The 22,986-nt window shown below is 34.8% G+C and overlaps 1 protein-coding gene across 3 annotated transcripts; it reads right to left on the bottom strand.

Moving 5' to 3' along the window:
* Positions 1 to 4,453: 4,453 nt before the first annotated feature.
* smad1/5 (Smad1/5 protein) lies at positions 4,454 to 22,712 on the bottom strand. 3 transcript variants are annotated; one of them, XM_085497592.1, is made up of 7 exons: positions 22,424 to 22,511; positions 21,363 to 21,886; positions 14,942 to 15,175; positions 10,151 to 10,258; positions 8,437 to 8,559; positions 6,525 to 6,746; positions 4,454 to 6,314 (listed from the first exon to the last, which is right to left on the bottom strand). In XM_085497592.1, exons 2-7 carry the CDS (start codon positions 21,760 to 21,762, stop codon positions 5,914 to 5,916), a joined length of 1,488 nt encoding a protein of 495 aa, XP_085353718.1. In that variant the 5' UTR covers positions 21,763 to 21,886; positions 22,424 to 22,511; the 3' UTR covers positions 4,454 to 5,913. The 3 variants fall into 3 exon arrangements, with proteins under 3 accessions (XP_085353718.1, XP_006814584.2, NP_001158448.1); XM_006814521.3 differs by lacking the exon at positions 22,424 to 22,511 and adding an exon at positions 22,272 to 22,366; NM_001164976.1 differs by lacking the exon at positions 22,424 to 22,511 and adding an exon at positions 22,579 to 22,712 and having other exon boundaries at positions 4,461 to 6,314.
* Between the last annotated feature and the right edge of the window lie 274 nt (positions 22,713 to 22,986).

Below are 22,986 nucleotides of genomic sequence, written 5' to 3'. Positions count from 1 at the left end.
AATAAACCAATGAATGCTATTTGATGATGCCATGGGACAATAGCTCTATGATTTACATAATAAACCAATGAATGCTATTTCATGATGCCATGGGACAATAGCTCTATGATTTACATAATAAACCAATGAATGCTATTTGATGATGTCATGGGACAATAGCTCTATGATTTACATAATAAACCAATGAATACTATTTGATGATGTCATGGGACAATAGCTCTATGATTTACATAATAAACCAATGAATGCTATTTGATGATGCCATGGGACAATAGCTCTATGATTTACATAATAAACCAATGAATGCTATTTGATGATGCCATGGGACAATAGCTCTATGATTTACATAATAAACCAATGAATACTCATGCGATTTATGACCAACTTTCTCATATGAGTAAGACTTAACTACCTTAACAGTTCGGCTCAGATAAAATATGCCATATAAACAAAGCAATATCTTTTTCTGCAATGTTTATATAAGGCCAATTATTTTATATATGAGCTGGAGTGTTTTCATTGATATATTTGCTTTATTAGCACACAACCCAAAATCATTGAAGTAGAACTTATTTCGACCATAGAAATACATCTGTAATTTACGATAATTGTATTCACTGAACATGAGCAATTTGAGATTTTTTCAGAATGTCCTAATTTAAGCGTTTTCTGTTAAATTTACTTTACACCCAAAACATGGTAAATGATTAGAAATGTCCTATGATACTATTTTGGATATCAATTTCTTAAGCTAATTTTTCAATAACTGACCTCTGTAATAAAGAGAATAATGTAGTACTGATCCAAGCTGCCTTCACACAACTGAGATCAAAGAAAGCTTAGAAAGAACTCCTGTGTGCTGAGAGTATTAGAGACACAGTAAAGATTAATTCATTGAAAATTAATTAATACTTGAGATATTGATGGAAAAGCTGAAAACTAATTGTGCAAATCCGAAAATTAAAATGAACAGAGTGTAAAACTAATAATGTAACAGACCATCTATGTACCAAGTTTCATTGAAATGTGATCAGAACCAAACAATTATGAATTATTATGCTAATTAGTGAATTTATTATGAATTAGTGATTTTAACCCAAAACTGATCATTTTTGAACATTGTCCTAGAGCATCTATGTACAAAGTTTCAATGAAATGTGATGATTAGTACTTGAGATATTAGTGTGAAAGTTGAAATTTATTAATTATGCAAACTAGGTGATTAATATGCATAAATATATACCAATAACTAATTAGCTCTCTGCATAGTTTAGGTTAATTTAAAGGTGATAAGTACTAGAGATATCAGTGAAAAAGCTGAAAATTAAATAATTATGCAAATAAGTTAATTAATATGCACAATTATTTACCCCAAAACTAACCAGATCTTTGCATAGTCCTAGAGGATCTGTGTACCAAGTTTTCATTGAAATGCCATTAGTACTTGAGATACATGTGAAAAATCGAAAATTAACTAATTATGCAAATTAGGTTATTAATATGCACAAATATTTATCCCAAAACAATTGATCTCTGCATAGTGCTCGAGTATCTATATACACTGTAGCCTCGTTATAACAAACTCTTTGGGGGACATACAATTAGTTCGTTATAGTGAAGTGTTCACTATAATGAAGAACATAATACATTGGGTTTGTTGTGAGCGGGAGACATGCTATGTGTTCATTATATCAGGAAATTCATTATAACGGTGTTCATTATACATGTATTGAGGTTACAGTGTACCATGTTTCATTGAAATGTAATGCTTACTACTTGAAATCTCAAAAGCTGAAAATTAATTTATTATGCAAATTAGATAATTAATATGTACTGATATTACCTTAAAAACTATCAGGTCTGTGCAGTGTCATATGACATCTATGTACCAAATTTCATTGAAATGTAATGATTAGCAGTTGAGATATCAGTGGAAAAGCCGAAAATGTACTAACCATTACGCAAATAAGGTAATTAATATGCACGGATTTTTACTAAAACCTAATTAAATCTGCGCATTGGCCCAGAGCAGAGCCCATGCACCAAGTTTAAAACATAGTTGAACTCTGGTGACCTTGCCCTTTGTTATATAATATAATTCCCTTTATCATAGTTTGTTTCAATATAAATATGCATTGTCATAATTAATTTTGAATACAATCAAGTTTTGGGGTTGAACCAACAGTGGGGAATCAGTCTAACGAATGTCCTTAAAAGATGTAAATATCTTACAAAAACATTGGTGCCTTATTTGTTTAATTATTTTAAGGAACATAATTTCCAGCTTTATTCAAAGTAATTCAGATATTTTAGAATAAAAACAAATGTCTCATTGCAAAAAAATAAGTGCTGCATTTAGATGTGAATAGATTCATAAAACATGCAAGATAACAGAACAAGCAGCCTCTCGGCTGAGATAGCTCCGCTGTTAGCAATGCACATTTCGATTAAAGAACAGAAGATATCATTAGAAAATGAACAATATGCATAGTATCAATGCAATGGGACTTGCTGTTTTCAACAAGAATTCAAAAATATCATTTTTGACCATAAATGATTGTGGTTTTTAACAAGAAGAAAACATCATTTTTTACCAAAAATATTCACCAAAATTAGAGAATTGAAGATATGATCATGAAATGAACAAATCTGAGAGAGGTCTACCCAAGGTACATATACACCAAGTATCAAAGCATTCAGACTTGTAGTTTTCAAGAAGAAGTCGAAAATTTAAAACATTGACACGGACAACGGACACCGGACGACGACGGACAATCACTCATATGATAAGCTCCGCTCGACAAAGTTGACAGCGGAGCTAAAAATTTAGCTGGCTTTAGTCCAAGTATTTTGTACAGGTGTCTGTCAAAAATTAATGATTCACTGAGACAAATATGAACTGCCTCATTGTGTGACTACTGTATTATATGAAAAGTAAAAAAAAACATCCTTTATGAATAGCTATCATGTTGCAAGCTCTGCTTTGTATGCAAATCAACTTAAATAGTTGGTGTCCAGTGGAGGGAGAAGTCAACAGTACTGTTGCCTCCTGAGAATCTACATCTTCAAACACTGCAATCTTTGAAGTGCGTTTTTAAACTAGTATCATAAAAATTCTATCATTCTAATAGCTGAAACATATTCCTGTGAGTTTTCATTTGTCGAATGAACTGTTTGTCAAATACAGAATACATATATTTTAGAATAATTTTCTTTTTAAAATGTGGATGAAATGTTTTGCTTTTAATGTATTTTTTTATGTATTATTTTTGATTTGATAACTTTGAACTAAACAGATTTTCTATTAGCTTCAGATCTTGATCAAAGTTAGGCACCCAGTTCATAGGAGTGCTTATATTGATTTTCTGACATCTTGTTTTCTGTAAAGATTTTATTGGTAGGTTTGCAAATGTGTATCAGACTGTGCAATCTCTCCATGAGTTGGTTTTGAAACCCAGTACGGGATTCTGAGATACATTACCAAGGATATTATTACAAGATAAATCATTTGCTTCATTGAACACATACAACAATGCAAATTTCCACTGAGATCAGTGACCTTTGATGTGTATCACCAGTGATCAGTCAAGTAGAAACAGTCAAAATATTTTATCAGATTTTCTCAATTTTTGCATGATATTTTCATACAGGACATCTGTTGTTCAAACTCAGGGAAGACTTCATACTGATGAATAAGGTGACCAAGTTTGATAAAGTTTGGAATAGAATTAGTAAAGTTATTATGCACACAATAACAATTATTGACGACGACGACGACGACGACAACGCCGGACAAAATTTTTCCCTTAATATACCTTTCCCTTCCATCTTTGATGGTACGGGCAAGGTAAAAAAAACTGATGTATGGTTCTTGAGATATTAGTGGAACGGACGGACGGACGGACACACACACACACACAGAGACAGGGTAACTGCAAAGACTCCCATTGTGTGCTTTGCACACAAGAGAAAAAAACACAAGATAATAGGTCAAATAGCATACATTTATGCTAATAACATGTAAATAGCAAGAAATGAATCATCCTTGCACCTGGTCATTGCATGTGTAGTTCAGTAGATCCTTTCAGCTTGAATATAAAACAACCATTTCTTACATTAGGAGAATGAAGTTAGTGCCAACAGAGAGGGCGTGTTGTCATTTAGTGAGGTGAGGTGTGGCGTGGCGTGGCGTGGATATGGCAAGTTGCCATCACAGATTGAGTCAGATACACTTTGCAAAGTACCATAGAAGCTCACAAGCCAAAAATTGCATTCATTAAAATATGACAAACGACTTGCTTTGATCAAAGACATTTATGCAATGCCATACGGTTCTTATACTGATAATACGCTAACTTGTCATTCAACTAGGAAAGTGATGCAACTTTGCTAGATTACCTGCAGACGGACACCGAGATCCTGAAGGACAATGAGAAGAGAACAATGCGACAACTATAGCATCAGGAAATGTAATCAGTATTATTTTATTGATATTAAACGGAACATAAATTCCAATCAGACGAAGGACTGAACTATCTATCATTAATATTAACATTGTTGAAATGATGCCATAATGAATTCTATTCACTACGTACTTACATACACAAATCTTGGCTGAAGACATGATTACCAGAACAAGCACATAACGGCGAATGCATTCACAAAAACTTACATGGGAAGAAAAGTGGCAAATATTTTGTGGGGGAAAATATATGGGCACAATTATCTAAAGCAGAGGGGTCGTCACCTATGCAAGCGATGATAACGCATGCTAAAAATGCACAGGCTCATGGATAGACGCTTGTTTGTAAACACACTATGGCCGTTTGGCGAATGAGCAGGTGACGACTCCCCCGCAGTCTAACAATGAACATATCTGTTAACCTAGAGAGCTTTTCATCATTGCTGTTCTAGGGTGCGTATTGCAAGGCAGGGATACACAACAGTGGGTGAAGCACACCTACCGCTAATTTCATTTAATTAATCAGAATCAATCTTCACATATACAACCTTAAGAAAAAGCTGGTGTGATAAATACTACAACAGTGTCAATTACTTTTTCATTTCAAGTATGTTACAAAAAAAAAAAAAATGAAGTGTGTTAAGTTTTGTGACTGGGGAATGTTCAGATACTCTTTCTTAGGCAATACACAGGATTAACAGCTGACAAAAATAGATAACCACAGTCTTGCTTGTAATTTTTTTGTAACAAGACACTGAATAACAAAAATAAAGAGTGAAAAAAAAGTCAGGAGGAAAGGAAAATAAAAATAAATTACTTTGTAAGTTCCCTTTTTTTTTTATTAAATCGGTACATGGAGTCAGTATTATTACCAACGTGGTAGAGTTCATCCAACAATAACAGAATTGTGCATTACAACAATAAGTACCATGCACGTCTGTGGACATGTGACAGACAAGAAAGATAGCACATTAGAAAACTGACAACACTAAACACAATAACATGTACTCTCCATCTTGCAGGTAAACTTTGGGGACCTGCGCTATTTCTTTATCAGCGTAAAGTTTGCTTTCACTTCCATATCAGTCTATTATTAAATGTTCAAACAGTAATCTCAAATTTAGATTAGTTTATAATCCATAATTACATGGTTTTATTTTATCAGTAACCAATTCAAAATAAAAAGAAAAATCTTAATATATCAAGTACCAGGTATAATTAGACAAGGGAATTCATTGGACAAAAACATGACCCCTGTCTTGTATAGAAAGAAAGGCGTTCTGTGTACAGACTTTGCATCCATTTTTTTTTCAACATAAATCCACCTTGCTCAAGATACTTTAAAATGCTTATCGTATTAAGAAGGAATTGTCTTGACAGTAACTGTTCATTCATGCGCACAATGACGTTTCACTGACATGAGGAAAGTCAACTTCTTTTTAAAGCTAACACTACGATACTGACGATATAGGGTTATGTGGCGATCCCATCTGGGTTAGCACTTTATCCAGCCATTGCAGCGGACCGGCCAAATGCACTTCAATCCAGCAAGGTGTGCTGGTCACATCTTGGCGATGATATTCGGCACCCCAACCTTTCACGAAACTCATGCGTATCGTGCACATTTTGGTCAGTTCGTAAACCGCTTCAAAACCGTGATTGACAGACTGGGAGAGGAGAGCGGCAAACTCCTGGTTGTTGAAGATCTTTAAACTGCAGCCCGGTGGAATTTTACAAACAGTTGTTGGATGGAAGCCATGAGTATAGTTACAGTTTCGACTTTGCACAAAGATACTGCTGTCACTCAAACATTCTGCATACACTTCACCTCCGACATAGTACAAATGAACCCCTGTAAATAGATAATAAGAATTTATTTTCACAGTACCATATGTGGTGTTAGTATCAAATGCACTTTTACTAATGACAGCTCCCTCTATGGCTAAATTATCTGCAGGATGCTATACATGTAATTTGGGAGTTTCTTTCAGAGATGAATCTTAATGGCACAAATACAGTGCTGATTATTGAAATCAAAGATCACACAGCATAATATACACACCTTTTCCAATGTGTCTTCTTGTATTTTCTATGGTAGAATTTCTATTGACGTTTGACAGCAATCCTAGGCAGAAGCGATCAGAATTGTTCGATGGGTCTGTAAAACCATCCACAATTAAACTAGTACTAGAGGCCTGGAACAGTTCACCAACTCTAGAATTCAATTCGTAATATGCTATGGAACACCAGTAGAGTGGTTCTTGGTAAGTCACTGGAGTTAAATCTAGGAACAACCCAAGGACATGTTATAGCTGAATCATGTCAAGAAAATAAATACAACAGAATGTAGGAAAACAGAACAAACAAACATAAGTTGGGAGAGATCACCACTCTGTGTGAGGTGAAAAACAATAAAACTGTGTGACCTCTCATGAAACAGGAATCACTTACAGGAGATGCATGCAAATTACACCAATTTGGGGGTAAGGTTTTGAAAACTAAGAAAACAAAATACATAATCGTCTGGGATCACACACCTGTTTGGCAGTAATGTTGAGTAAACTACCGTAAATTAATACAAGGGATTTATTGTGATCTTTAGCGCTATATATGACATTTTTCCTAACCAAAATTGTGAGGCATAATTTTTATGTATTTTTTCATACAATTTGTTAATTTTGAAACCAAGGTACATCATTTTTCAAATGCTTTTTTTAAATGAAATGAAAAAAGATGGGGGCGGTCGATCATCAAAATGGATTCACAGAAAATGTAAAGGTGTTTGATTAGAGGTGAAAGTTAATTGTCTGCGTTAAAATTGCAATAAGAAACAAAAACACAAACTGAAAATTGACATGGATGAACGTAAAACATTGTAGAACACGATACAAAAAACAAGCAACATACAAAGTGGCAATGTATATGAATTTATGAACAAATTACAACTGTATAGGATTTTGTACATTTCAAATTTCGCAATAAAAATATTTCTTAAAGGTTGAGGTCAGCATTAGTTACGAATGCCCTACGTTTTTCAGGTATCAGTTTTCATGATCGACTTTCCCCCTTATGCAGAGGTTTGTTTTTGAAGTGTGACAAATATTGATCTTGGCGAATTATGAAATCAAGCAGAAGCAGTTTTGCCTTGTAAGTATTGTCAAATGATTGGCCTTGTCAACATAGTGAACTACCACCTTTGTGAGGGTATTAAAAGTACAAGAATATCCAAATATGGCATAAATGCAATGTAACAGATTGTTGTTAACTGTCAAAGTTGAATTCTCCTTTTTTTTGGATTCCCAGCAAAATGAAAGGTAGTGAACACTTAAAAATGATAGTAGTGGAAAATAAAATACAAACCTGAAAATTTAACAGAAAACTATAGAGCATTTATTATCTATTACTGTCGTATTTGACCAACTTAGCGCAAATATCCACCCAAGCAATTGCTTCTTCCGTAATGACCCAAATATACTGAGCAAAAAGTGATGAAACCTGCTCAGTGAAGCATTGGTTTGTTTTGGACTACAAATGCAATCCATTGAAAGGTAACATGTTGCAGCAACCAACCAACCAACTTTAGTTTTTTTCTATTTGCTTATTCTTGTCATCAGAATTACTATAGTGGTGAACAGTTTGTGGCAATAATGAAATGCGCTGCAAATGTGCTAATACGTGATTGCTAGCAATAAACTAGGTAATAGTTATGGACTCCAAATCAGCATTGTCCATGGCAATGTGCCAATACTCATTACAATACCAAATTAACATTTGGATGAAGTCTCTTATTCACAAACTATTTTGTATCAATGTCACAAACTGATACGTGCCCAACCCTTCCCAGAATCGAGGTCACTAAATCGGTCAAATACGGTAAACAGAATACTAAAAAGAGCGTATTAAACTACAAGAATGATTGATTAATGTTAGTGATTCTGAGTATCTCATGAGAAGTCACATAAAAAGAAACTAACCAATACTGATACCGCTGCGTGTCACTAGAGACATTCCATCAGTGTTGGTAGTTATTTTTTGTAGAAGGATTGAGTTTGAATCGTCTTTCATGACCATTCCAGTCATCACAGGGCTATTTGGTCCTAGAGTATAAAGAAGTTAGGCATCACAAACATGGAATCACCATCTACTTATATACACATGCAATTACCTTACAAATGGCCACAAGGCTCAACATTCACAGAGGTCATTGACCTTGGATGCTTCAGTACCCTTTAGAATACTGTGGATTACTTTATTTTAGCCAGAATTATTAAGGAAACCTTAATTTAATGTTTTTGCTGATTTGAAAACAATCAATGAACCAAAAGTAAACAAACAGAAATTAAGTAATCTACAATAATCCTTTTAGCCACTTAGCAGTTTTCAGAAGGAAAAAAGTTCTTTTATGCACATCTTGTTAGCTTCGGGGAACAAGAATCCTTGGTTATGAGTGTGCCCTCTATAGTCAAGATTTTACATAACTTTTGTTCACATTAGTCATTATGATACAGATGTTATTCAAGTAAAGTACCAAGTATCCCGACAGATGCTAATGTTTAAAAAATCATATCACAATATAAGCCACTAATTTTGGTTTTTAAGTCAACAAATATATATACTGTACGAGAAAACTTGGCAATTTATTTAAAAGATATGGAATGTGTGCACAAGCTTGTAGGCAATGCATCTTGCATAGCAAGGTAGTAGTACACCAAGAGAAAGGGACACCAACATTCTGTCAACCCTTACAGGGGTTCTGAGATTTGTTCAGTTAGAAAAATAACTTGTAACTTTGCGAAACACACTTTTGCTTTGTTCTTGACTTGACTTGACAATGTCATTTGACTGATAGCACACTGTGTGAAATTCACTATTTTATGGGGAATGTCAACATGATGATTTACTAATCTACTATATGTATTCAATAACCATCATTCATTTATTTTACTGTATGTGATTCAAAAAAGTTAAAAGAAATCAAAATATTCTGTTCCTGTATTTTAACGAACTTATATCATTTTGAAAATCTGAGCTTTATCCTTATTTCTAGTATAATAACGTCATATTCAAGATTAGACAAAAACGCGAGTGTTTTGCAAAGACATCTTGCTTAACTGACTGTGTGAATAATTCTCAGAATCACTGTAATGTGCAACAAGCACAATGTACAACAATCAATGTCTTTAAAATATTTTTCTATGGAACACTAAATTATTCATATAGTTGTTTAAAAGACTATGAATATAAAATATAACATGCATACCACCACTATATCTCCCTACTAATGAATTACATGAGGACTTGTGCAAACTGTGACCTCACAATTCCAAAATATTGCATAACTAATTATGGGAGAGAACTTCCTATTGAATATAATGGTACAAATATTACCATGTTGGAAACTAAATTAAATGTCAAATTGGCAAATATTATTAGCAATAATTATTTAACATATCAATAATACAATTTTTTTCAGCCCATGTGACTTTTATTAAGTTCACACATCATGGGGTACAAATTCAAGCAGTTGTCATTTTGTAATCAAGTTCAGAAACTAAGAATGGAAAAGACTGATGTACAATACATGAAGTAATGCAGTGCAAGTACCAGGATGTATGACCATATTAGAATACAGCTGTGATTCAGCATTGAACAGAAAACTAAATAGGCATTTCATATTGTGACACATACCAGGAGACTGCTGTGGTCCTATTTGAGGCGTATTCGTTTCCATTGGCTGGTCTTGGCTCGGGTTTTGGTCCTCAGGTGACATGCTTGAATATGCCGGTGGAGGTGTTTCTGAAAATATAAACGTTGTACCAGTTAATATAAAGTAATACATAGTCCTCACAATGAAGTGAAAACTGTTTTACTATTATTTTGTTAAATAAAATAAAACAAGGTTATGGTACTAAATAAGACGTTTCCATTACCATTTCAAAGTTCATGTTCAATAGAAGTGCATATAAACCAAAAATCACATTTGTTGCTCAGTTAATCATTAAATCTAAACACAATGCCTACTGAAACCATTAAACAAGCAGCCTGTCGGCTGATATAGCTCCGCTGTTAGCAATGCACATGGCAATTAAAGAACAGAAGATATCATTAGAAAATGAACAAATCTGAGAGAGGTCCACATGTAGTACCTATATGTATAATATATCAAAGCAATTGGACTTGCGGTTTTCAACAAGAAGTCGAAAATATCACTTTTTACCAAAAATTACAAAAATATTCATCAAAATTAGAGAATTAAAGATATCATTATGAAATGAACAAATCTGAGAGAGGTCCACATGTAGTACCTATATATGTAATATCAAAGCAATTGGACTTGCGGTTTTCAACAAGAAGTCGAAAATATCACTTTTTACCAAAAATTACAAAAATATTCACCGAAATTAGAGAATTAAAGATATCATTACAAAATGAACAAATCTGAGAGAGATCCACATGTAGTACCTATATATGTAATATCAAAGCAATTGGACTTGCGGTTTTCAACAAGAAGTCGAAAATATCACTTTTTACCAAAAATTACAAAAATATTCACCAAAATTAGAGAATTAAAGATATCATTACAAAATGAACAAATCTGAGAGAGGTCCACATGTAGTACCTATATATGTATAATATCAAAGCAATTGGACTTGCGGTTTTCAACAAGAAGTCGAAAATATCACTTTTTACCAAAAATTACAAAAATATTCACCAAAATTAGAGAATTGAAGATATCATTACAAAATGAACAAATCTGAGAGAGGTCAACATGTAGTACCTATATATGTAATATCAAAGCAATTGGACTTGCGGTTTTCAACAAGAAGTCGAAAATATCACTTTTTACCAAAAATGACAAAAATATTCACCAAAATTAGAGAATTAAAGATATCATTACAAAATGAACAAATCTGAGAGAGGTCCACATGTAGTACCTATATATGTAATATCAAAGCAATTGCACTTGCGGTTTTCAACAAGAAGTCGAAAATATCACTTTTTACTAAAAATGACAAAAATATTCACCAAAATTAGGGAATTGAAGATATGATCATGAAATGAACAAATCTGAGAGAGGTCTACCCAAGGTACATATACACCAAGTATCAAAGCATTCAGGCTTGTAGTTTCCAAGAAGTCGAAAAAGTAAAACATTGACACGGACGACGACGACGGACAATCACTCATATGATAAGCTCCGCTCGACAAAGTCGACAGCGGAGCTAAAAAAGTCATTGCCAATAATTGCCAATGACATAATCCCAGTCATATTTTTAGTGACTTTGTCAAACAATGAAAAACCTAGTCAGATTATGTTACGAATATTGGGATAGTATTCAGCATATTAACTACAAATGTGCATGAAAGTTCGAATGAAATTGGTTAAGGCATGCCCATGTTGATTTTTTGAACAATTAATGGCTGTCAGTTGAAGGTCAACAAAATAAAACAAAGCGATATTGTATATCAAATTACAAAAGAAAATAACGTGCATCTGTAACCCACTATGGGCGATCTTCTTAGCAAGTTAGAATGTAAACGACACGGGCCTGCCTGAAAAACAGTGGAAGACATGTTTAAATTTTGCAATTGTATTCGTTTTTCATATAAATGGCCGCCATTCACTAAATTTCATTGAAATCGTATCTTGCCTTTGTACCAAATTTAAACCCAGTACGTACAATCATCTCTAAAAATCAGCAGAAGATAAGAGAGATTTTGAATGTTAACCGAAAAACAAAATTATTTACATCAAGGTCCCATAATGTCTAATGTATATATCAAGTTGTGTAAAATGTGTAATGTATATACCAATTTTGAACAAAATCCATCTGTAAACAGCCGGGAAATGCTTGATTATTATAATTTTTTTAGCACAAAAATGACCGCCACTCAGCCATCGAGAAACAGATCGTAAAACAAAATAATGTGCATCGAGGTCCTATAATGTCCAACGTATATACAAGGTTTGAACAAAATCCATCTGTAAACAGCCGGGAAATGCTTGATTTTGATGATTTTTTCGCACAAAATGGCCACCATTCGGCCATTTTTAATAGGATTGTCAAACCGATATATCTGTATATCTATGACATGATCTATAATGAATATTTAAAATTTGAACATAATCAGTCAAAGCAAGTCAGAGATATGGCACTAGAACCACATTATTAAAACAAAATGACCGCCAGTCGTCCATTTTGAATCTTATCTGAAAAACAAAATGATGTGCATCAACGTCCTATAATGTGTAACATATATACCAATTTTGAACAAAACAGCTGAAAATGCTTGATTTTGGTGATTTTTAGCACAAAAATGGCCGCCATTCGGCTATCTTGAATCAGATCGTGAAACAAATTTATGTGCATATGTATAATATTATGTATGATGTACGTGTGAAGTTTGATTGTGATTGGTCCAGGCATTTCTAAGATACAGGTCCGGACAGACGAACGCACGGAAGTCAAAATATAAGTCCTCGTTACGGACTGCGTCCAATGACATTGACGTGCATCAGTAACCCACTATGCCAAGTTTGAATGAAATTAGCCAAGGCATGTCCAAGAAACGGTTGATGACATGTTTTTTGGGGACAAAAATAGCTGTCAGTTGGTCAAAGATCAACCAAATGGAAAATAAATTAATGTGCACATTTCTCCCATTATGAATTGACCACGCGTCTGAGAAATGATGGACGTATGTACAGAACCCAAAACATAAGTCACTGTTTCGAACTACATCTGACGGGGACTAATTATACCATGATTAATATACCCATTCATATCCGCTATCCATGTCAGTTAACACTCAAACAAATTTAGAAATTCAAGGTTTCAGACAACATCAGTGTTCTCCCCAGCATTCAATTTGTGTGCGGGGCCGCCACGCTGCTTTTCCTGCCCGCCACTGTGGTCTTGAGCCGCCACGGTGATTAGTAAGACCGCCACACTGCTTTTTTCATTGTTCATCCTGTGAACTGTATTACGAAATATAGAAAGAAATACGTAGCTATCAGGGATCTTGCCACGCTTCCGACCAGGACTATTGTCCGACGTACCGACCGACACGCATCCTGCCAGTCGTGGATTATAATTTGTAAACAATAGACGTAGTCACACGATGTGGTAGTGGCTTATAGACAATACAAGTTAATTTTGTAAAATTAGCACCTCTTTGTTCGTAAGTAAATACTTTAACGATCGACGCAGTCTTTAGATTGAAAGCTAACATTTTTTTCAAAATCAATTCCACCCCGATATAACATGGGCAAAGCGGAGTTCACGATCTGTTTACGCTATTCAAGAAAAAAACAACGTGTTTATTGCGTGATTGGGTAAAATACATTTGAACTTTTATCATCGTGAATCATGTAAAAACTCTTCTTTCAATACTTCTTTTACCTTTTAAAAACTGCTTATCACCTATTTCGAAAACCATCATGCAGTTTTCATCTGAAATCCATACCAACACATCGTGCTACGACATCGCTTTACTTCCGCAATGTAATTTTTATGATCACTACCATTCGGAAAACTTCGGGTTCTGCCGGCATTACCATGCGGTGTTCTGATTGGTTAATGGCGTTTTTGACCCATCGGGTCAAAGGACACATGCCGGTCAACTAATACGTCACAATTATCATGGCGGTCTTTGTTTTTTACGGAAGCGATCGAGTGATCAAAAATAATCGCTCAAATTTTACGTTTATTTCATATAAAAAAATAAGTAACATTTTTTCATGGCATGACTGAGTATGAGGAATTATTGATATAACCAGTGTATAACATCGAGAAGTGAGTTAAGTCACATCGTAACTTTGATGATCGTTTGGAAGTTTTATTTGTTCGTTCATTACTGTAAATGTAAACGTTGTAGAAGCTGATGGTACGAATAATGAACAATTTTTTGAAGGAGAATGTTTTTGTAGTAAATAAGATCGAGAACATATTCCTGGCTGAAACATTTCAAATGCGTTTCATTTAGCCTTTTACAATTTATTTGTTTGTTTTTAATATAGTCTGCAGCATTTCCATTTCGATTTGACAATTTTTCATTTTTAAATTCAAACTCTTCTAAATTGTGAAACGTAATATTTTGACTCCAATAGAAAAAATATTTGCACTGTGACTGAGCTCATTAATATCCCAAAAGAATAGTGTTTATAACACTGTATGAAACAAATAAATATGTGCCACATTGTTTTTGAAAATATATGTTGTTTGTTATGTGGATGTAAATATGCTTTGGTCAATCTCTATTATTATGTAAATGATATGCAAATGATATGCAAATTAGTCCGCCACAGTGGTTTAAATTCCTGGGGAGAACACTGAACATCCTGAATCAGGAACATTGTGAATCAGGCACAAAAGAAATGCGGACAACCAACGATACACACTTCTAAGAACTAAATTGACACAAAATCTGAGGTTGTTCTTAAAGGCAGCAGAAGATTTGTAGACCAAGGTAACTTACCGGGCATGTCAAAAGGGCTTCCTGGCTGTGTACTTGGAGCTGGTGATGGCTGTGGGTGTGCTGACGATTGAGACGAACCTCCTCCTCCACTCCCCGGTGGCATAGGTGGATTCTGGAAACTCTGGGGATAAGTTGCATTATGCGGGTACGCAGGTTCTGGTACATTACGAAATGGAAGTAGACTATGGGATGGTATACCTTCACTATGTCTTGGTACCAGTACTGGTGGTAATACTATAATGCAAAAGGAAGAACAATTACACTATAAATATAGACTGGCCTGGCAGCATAGCCAGAAAATACAAACTTAAATCCACACGGAAATAACAAAAGCCAGACATTTAGATACAGATTATATACACAATTAGATAAAAGCAATCAGCAAGATGGAATCTCTGTACAAGACAACTTTAACAATCGCATTTCATTGTAACCTAGGGCAAAACTAAGATGGTAAAAAACTGTTGGGGGTTTGGAAGCAATGCACTGCAAGATAGATACAATAATAGTATAGTGTTAATGTTGGATTACATATGCAGACAAGTGTAGGATGGGAGCATGTGTTTATGAAGTGTAATTCATCATGGCATTAATTCTATGAAGCATACATTAGTCATATAATTAATTAAATTAAAAGTCAGCTTCATGAATTGCAAATCTACTGCACGCTTCAGTCATTAAGCACCATTTAGTTTTCTATAATTCATTTCAGAAGTTTTAAATAAAAAATTAATGAATTAATTTTAATAATGTTAACACACGAACTAACGGAAATTCACAGACAGACATCGCAGAATGAACAATACAATTTGGAGGCGCTGTGAACGATCAAAAATGGTGAGTAAGATAAATTAAGTGACGTGACCACAATGCTAGCCATAACCTTTGCATGTTATTCACACCAACTTGTTCAGATCCTATTATGATAAACTAACCTCATCAATATTTATGGATTTTATGGAGTGCAGGGCAAAGAATATTATCCTTTTCATTGCAAATAACATTTTAACAAGCCATGCATGGCACAGTCCCCGTTAGTTATCAAATTTAAGATATATAGTTTTGTTTATAGTAATATAGCTGGAATATAACCATGACAGGAATATGATTTTTTAACATTAAAATGATCGACGGTTGTATCTGATTGTCAAACAAGTACTTGTCCATATTGAGAGATATTGCTCTGGAACAGCATTCAAAATCAGCCACTTTGATTACATGTATATATATAACGTATAACGAATATATAAAATTTAAATATAATAAGTCAAAGCATTTAAGAGATATGGCTCTAGAAGCCCAATCATTAAAACAAAATGGCCGCCAGTCAGGCATTTTGAATCCAATCTGAAAAATAAAATGACGAGCATCAGGAACCCGTAATGTCTAATATATGTACCAAGTTTGAACGAAATCCATCCATAAATGCCAGAAATGCTTGATATTTGATGATTGTTTAGCACAAAAAAGGCCACCATTTGGCCATTTTGAATAGGATCGTCAAACGAATATATCTGTTTATCTATGACATGATGTATAATGAATATTTAAAATTTGAAAATATTATCAGTCAAAACAAGTCTGATATATGGGTCTAGAAGCCCATTCATTAAAACAAAATGACCGCCAGACAGCCATTTTGAATCCGATCTGAAAAATAAATGATGTGCATCAGGAACCTGTAATGTCTAATATATGTACCAAGTTTGAACGAAATCCATCCATAAATGCCAGAAATGCTTGATATTTGATGATTGTTTAGCACAAAAAAGAACACCATTTGGCCATTTTGAATAGGATCGTCAAACCAGTATATCTGTCTATCTATGACATGATGTATAATGAATATTTAAAATTTGAACATAATCAGTGAAAGCAAGTCAGAGATATGGCACGAGAACCACATTCATTAATACAAAATGGCCGCCAGTCGGCCATTTTGAATCTTATCTGAAAAACAAAATTATTTGCATCAAGGTCCCATAATGTCTAATGTATATACCAAGTTTGAACAAAATCCATCTGTAAACAGCCGAGAAATCGTTGATTTTTAGGATTTTTTAGCACAAAAATGGCCGCCATTCCGCCATCTTGAATCAGATCGTAAAAAAAAATGATGTGCATCAAGGTCCTATAATGTCTAACGTATATACCAAGTTTGAACAAAATCCATCTGTAAACAGCCGAGAAATGCTTAATTTTGATGATTTTTAGCACAAAAATGGCCGCCATTCGGCCATCTTGAATCAGATCGTGAAACAAATTGACGTGCATATGTATAATATCATGTATGATGTATGTGTGAAGTTTGATTGTGATTGGTCCAGGCACTTCTAAGATACAGATCCGGACGCACGCACAGACGCACGCACAGACGCACGCACGCACACACAGAGGTCAAAACATAAGTCCTCGTTTTCGGACTGCGTCCGAACGGGGACTAATTAACAAGTGAAATATTGGTTTAACAGTTGCCAAAATATATAAATAATACTGACTTGATTGGTTTCACAGATGCCAAAATCAAGGATTTAAATAATATTGACTTGAATGCAAGAACATTAGATGAATTGCTGCAACCATTGGCTGTCAACGAGTCAATGACAAGACGCTCGCCATCGATTAGTAAATCAATGTCGCTGATTTTACGATTGGCAGAAGACAAGATGGTAGTTTACAACTGATGAATGTAATCCAATGTGAAGGGCAGACTATCTTCCAATACAGGCAACAGCTAGTAACAGTTTTCCCACCATATTTGAACTTGCACATGCACCCACGGCTGATAATTTTGTAGGAGTGCGTGTACATATCACACTAATCTGACTTTTACATCAGGGTGTAAACAATTTAAAACTAACGTATGTAGATAAGGGAGGAAACAAGTACAACCCATAGTTGAACCATAGGACAGTAAATCACTTTAATTTTTGTGAAAAATATTTAAAAAATTTGAGAATCAACAAATATAAGAAATTTTTGACTTGGGTACTCAAGACACAAAGTAGCGATTTTCGGAAACATTGTTCTTACAAATGACATTAAATCAACAAAATTCCTAGCCACGTAAATTAAAGAGTTTACAGTCTAGTCACGCATGACCACAATTGATGGATAAAGGAAAAAAATGTTTTATTATTAAACAATAAAAAAGAATGGCAGGAACAACTGCACTAAGCAACATTCCACACACCACTGATCAATTGTGAGTTCCTGTGATGTATGATTTGTAAAGACTTCCACTATGATAAATTGGTGCAACCACACATGATAACAATATGTCTGCCAAGTTTTTCCATCAGTTTTCACAAGTGAATTATTCAAAGCATCTAACATTACAGAATACATGTAAAAGTTTGCCACACCCTTTTTATTGTAACCTACAGTGAACTCATATCAGGACTTCATCACACAGTGCAGTCAGACTGAGGGATATTTGGACATGGCTGTAACCATGGTGACATCAATCACACTGGTGCCAGCAAGCTAGCCAATTGAAACTCAATATTTGTCATAAACAATTCCACAGCTCAGAAATGGTGAGACTCTGTTAACCGATCGTGATAGACAGGACACTTGATCGCAATATTGTATATATTTCAATATTATTTCTGATGAAATAGACAATGCTCTAGTTTTTCAGCTCTAGGTTTCTTGTTTCTAGCAACAACTAAATTCCTAACAGAAATAACAATCATAATTGTTTTTGACACATATAACAGTTGTGCTATCTGAAACCTAACACTATAAATGTCCAATGAGATCTAATTAGATAACAAGACCCCTTTTGCAATCAATCAACAAACGCACTAAAGATGTTATTACTAATGACAATCTCTCTGTAGCAATAGACCCACCCTTTTCAAAACGCATCACATTCTCTGGTCAGAAAGCCAGACTAACACATTTCTATGCATTTGAAGGTAACTATAGCACAGTAGGGAGGCAGTTTCTCAATTCAATGGCTCAAAAAAGAAAAGAAAAAAATGAGCCCCGCCTCTAAAAAGGTTTATCGCTGAGAATTGGCACCAGCTTACTACTTGGAGTCAGGCAACTCGGCACCATGAAATTAGTGTTGTCTCTTTCCCTAACTCACACCAACAATATGACAAGTCACTTCCGTTCTTTTATGCACAGTGTCTTCTTCAGACAAGGGTGTCAGCAAAAAGTAAACTAGCATGTCAGAGAACTAAACTGGAAATTTAACTTGTCAGCTCATTGTGTTGCTTTGTCTTTGCAATGACAGGCAGACTTTTTTTTCAAATTTACAAGTATTAATTTTAAACAACTATCATCAAGGCTGGTAACAACCCAAAAATTTATTTGAAAAAAAAAAAGAAAAAAAAAAGTGATCACTTGTCTATCTTCATAAATATTTTTGATTTAGACATATACAGGGCGAGGCCAAATGGAGAATTTATCAGTATGACCTCATAGACTATGACAGGAAATTAACTCTGAATGGATATACAGCATTAAAAAGCAGCATTCCGCAAGTAAATTATATCCCTAAGTGATTGAGCATCACTCATTCATACCAAATCAATCTACTATACTATACCCAGAACAAAATTATGTTAATAAACAAGAGTGACTCATCTATGCAAATTATCGGGAAATATCATCTTGACCTGAAAACCTTATTAAAATTCAGTTTCCCTTAGCAGGAAAGTGAGACTATGATCCAATTTAGTGCTGCATTTATTATTAATTTACATGAAAATATTAACAATATTACAAATTTGGATGTTTTAAATAATACACATGGATAAGGACCGTTATTAATATACTATTAAACTGAGGTTGCTGCCACATTTGCAAATTGAATTAGATCAGTGATCAACTCGTAATGTTCTAATTTTATTTTTTATGGGGTTTGAATGTTTCCATCCTTGCTTGGTGTGTATATATTAAGTGTAGGGATTTATTTACTGAATAAAGTCACTCTCCCTTGAGGTCAGATGAAAACATTCTTAATGTAAACTGAATTTCCTCAATCTGCCAGTCATTACAGGAAGCTAGTCTAATCCATTCAAGATGACATGTCTGTAGCCGAATTAGTCATCACATCTTCAGTGTGATCAATGTATGTCTATTTTCATCACTAAACACTATAAATTTAACTATGTAGCCGCCCATTCCCACAAGATCTGTGATGTACTTAGGCATTACATTTTTTTTTTCTTCTTCTGAGGGCTATCTTATACAAAGTCTAAATAATAGAGTATACGAGAAAACTACTATTCTAGAACACAGACACATAGAAGACCCATCCTTAGTGTGTGCAACTGCATTTGGAAAGTGAGCTGAGGAATAGTACACCTCTGGGCAACAAGCAACTTGGTAAAACCGACAAGGAATGAAATAACTGCCACTATCTGTGCATATACAAGTATCTTCTATGATTAAAACATTTCCTAATAAATCATGTCCCGAGAATTTACTACTAAAATTAAATTGCATCACCATAAACAAAATTGGAAAAAAAAAAGTACTATACCCACCAAAAACAATTTGCATAATTACCATATTCAATATTGAAGTCATTGGACGTTGAAATTGTCAGGGATACACTACCACGATTACAATACAGCGTATTATATTTACTATGACAGTGTTTAACATAAATCATGCAGGCTTGCTGACAAAAAAGAGAAAGAGTGAAACCTCATCTGAAAAAATTAATTCTTGAAAATGTTATGACCTAATTTAAAAAACCAAATTAAATCCAATTTTGTTTAAATTAAATGCTGAACCCTGTACAGAAATATTAATCATTACAAAGTATTGTTGCCAGAGATTTTAAGTACAGCGCTGGTTTTTGAAAGATGAAAACTGCACAACACGATATATAAAATCAATATTGCAGAATGCTTTGTGCTTCTCATTTCAAGTGGGTGACAGAAGTGAAACGCTATAATAACATAAAAAAACAAACTGGCATATTTACAAAAGACACCTGCTACGAACTCTAGTTCAAAATTGCACACATTGGCATACATAACAAGTTTATGTCTAGTTTTTAATAAAGACACTATGAAAGTGTTAAAAAGATTATATGTTTAACAGCCTGCTGCATAGAGGCTATGTAGAGATGAAAGACAACAGACAAGGCGGCACCTGAGTCTGAATACTAATGTACAGCAATTCTTAGTCACACAGTTGACATGATTATCACATCTTGTGAGGAACAATCAAAGTGTGAAAACCAAGTTCATTATTCTGAATTCTTCGAGAGGCAGACTTTTTAGCTATGGACCTGTCTACTATGGCAAATGTTAAAAATAAACAGCCTATAGCAGTAAGTGTGTTTGCTTTCAATTACAACATGCAATATAGAAACTATGTATCAGAATGTGTATGTACACACACAGTGGTGGAAAATTTACAAATAATCCATCAACACTCGATTGAACATTACCTGGACTTTCAACTCTCTTGTAGTGATATGGGTTGATGCAGACCTCTTTTTGTTTTGTTCCGAATGCGTACTCACAGTGATCTAAAGCCTTCAATTCGTGGTGGCTTTGGAGATCAGGCCATCTCCAAACCCGACAGTATATAACATGTGGCAAACCTTTCCTGTGCGATACTTGCAGTCTTCCATCTAAAGAACGAGGAATAGTCACGCATCTGCTGGCCTCTCCTGGACGGCTCAGAGCTCTTTCAAGTTCCTCCATTGAACCTTTCTTTTTCTTAAGCTTTTTCACAAGCGAATCCACAGCTTTTTCAGCCCATTTCTCTTCCTCATCTCCCTGTTTCCACCCTAGCAGTCGCTTCACCGCAGGGTTGGTGAACGATAACAGACTTGCCATGGTCATTTTTGCTAATTTGTTAAAGACATTCACCAGGAGTTATCAGCAAACAAAAATTTGCTGCATCGAATATAAGTTAATGAGATCCCAGGGATTTAGCAACAGAATATCACGCGGGTCAGTGGTAACTCTATAAAAGAAAGCAAAATTAATTGTTTAAATTGACAAGTCTAGATGTCTCCTATTTCAGCTTATCAACCGAGATTTTCCATGAATATTGCAAAGCATGTGTAATTCAGTACCGTAACAAATACAGTGCAGACGAGAGGATTGCGTAGACCTGAAATTTCAAATGTTGTTTACAAATATGAAACTGAACTTGACGGACAGAGTTATTGTTGCAATCTCCGCCTCAAAAGCCGAATTTACGTTAAGTTTTACTGTGACACACGTGGACTTATTCAGTCGATGTTGGAATGGAATGAATTGAAAACAATAGCATAAACACAGCGGAAACCACACTGAGTCGGAAGTATCGACCAGTCCAACATGGCCGCCATTCAACAGAACTTTACCCCGTAACACATGCAATCTGCTGCTTGATACGATGATATGCTCAATTTTACGGGTTACCCCGCCAAATCAGTCAAAAATGCAAGTGACGCTGAGTTTCATGATCTACCATCAACAAGGGTAGGACGCCAAAATCATCAACGACCTAGCGTACAAACGTGGTTTTCAGCTGGAGGCATTCGGATAGACAGGCTCGTATGAATAGCAACTCCGATTAGTCAACATGGCGTCGACTACGGTCATTCAAAGAGACATCATTTGGGGAGGAAACAGTCGTAAACACTTCCCAATAATAAAGGAAAAACTCACCCGTGTTTGGCAGTGACACTCGGGTCGCCTCTGATGAGTAAACTACAACGATCGAGTTGTAGAAAAGTGTGCAAGATGCTTTTCCATGAAAAATTCCAGTCTTGAGGTTTTCACAACTACTGGCGACACTTAGGCGAACAACCAATTTACTATCATAGCAATTGGCGGATTATTCCGCGGGTAATTAGTTATATTTCTATTTCAATTGGCGTTGGTTCGATTTTTTACAGACACTGCTCGTACGCAACCTACTTCTCAATAGATCTTTAACACTATCACCAGTTTTTCAGTTTATGCGATAAAACAGTTTGCACCAGTGCGGTGATTAAACTGATGTATTGGCCGCGGACTTGTAAAGATGTAGTGCAGTTGTAATCCGCCAGCCTGTCTCGGCGCCGATGCGCAGAA

Source organism: Saccoglossus kowalevskii, chromosome 4 (genome assembly GCF_978046115.1).
Source record: "Saccoglossus kowalevskii chromosome 4, keSacKowa6.1, whole genome shotgun sequence".
Lineage (NCBI taxonomy): Eukaryota > Metazoa > Hemichordata > Enteropneusta > Harrimaniidae > Saccoglossus > Saccoglossus kowalevskii.
Note: the sequence above shows the minus strand (reverse complement) of the source record. Positions and strands in the feature narration are given on the sequence as shown.

Excerpts from the sequence above, each read along its gene's own strand:
- smad1/5 (NM_001164976.1), bottom strand. The coding sequence starts at position 21,762 with ATGACCATGGCAAGTCTGTTATCGTTCACCAACCCTGCGGTGAAGCGA. Across the intron at positions 10,259-14,941 it reads AAGCCCTTTTGACATGCCCG|AAACACCTCCACCGGCATAT; the intron begins GTAAGTTACCTT and ends TTATATTTTCAG. Across the intron at positions 6,747-8,436 it reads ACGCAGCGGTATCAGTATTG|ATTTAACTCCAGTGACTTAC; the intron begins GTTAGTTTCTTT and ends GGTTGTTCCTAG.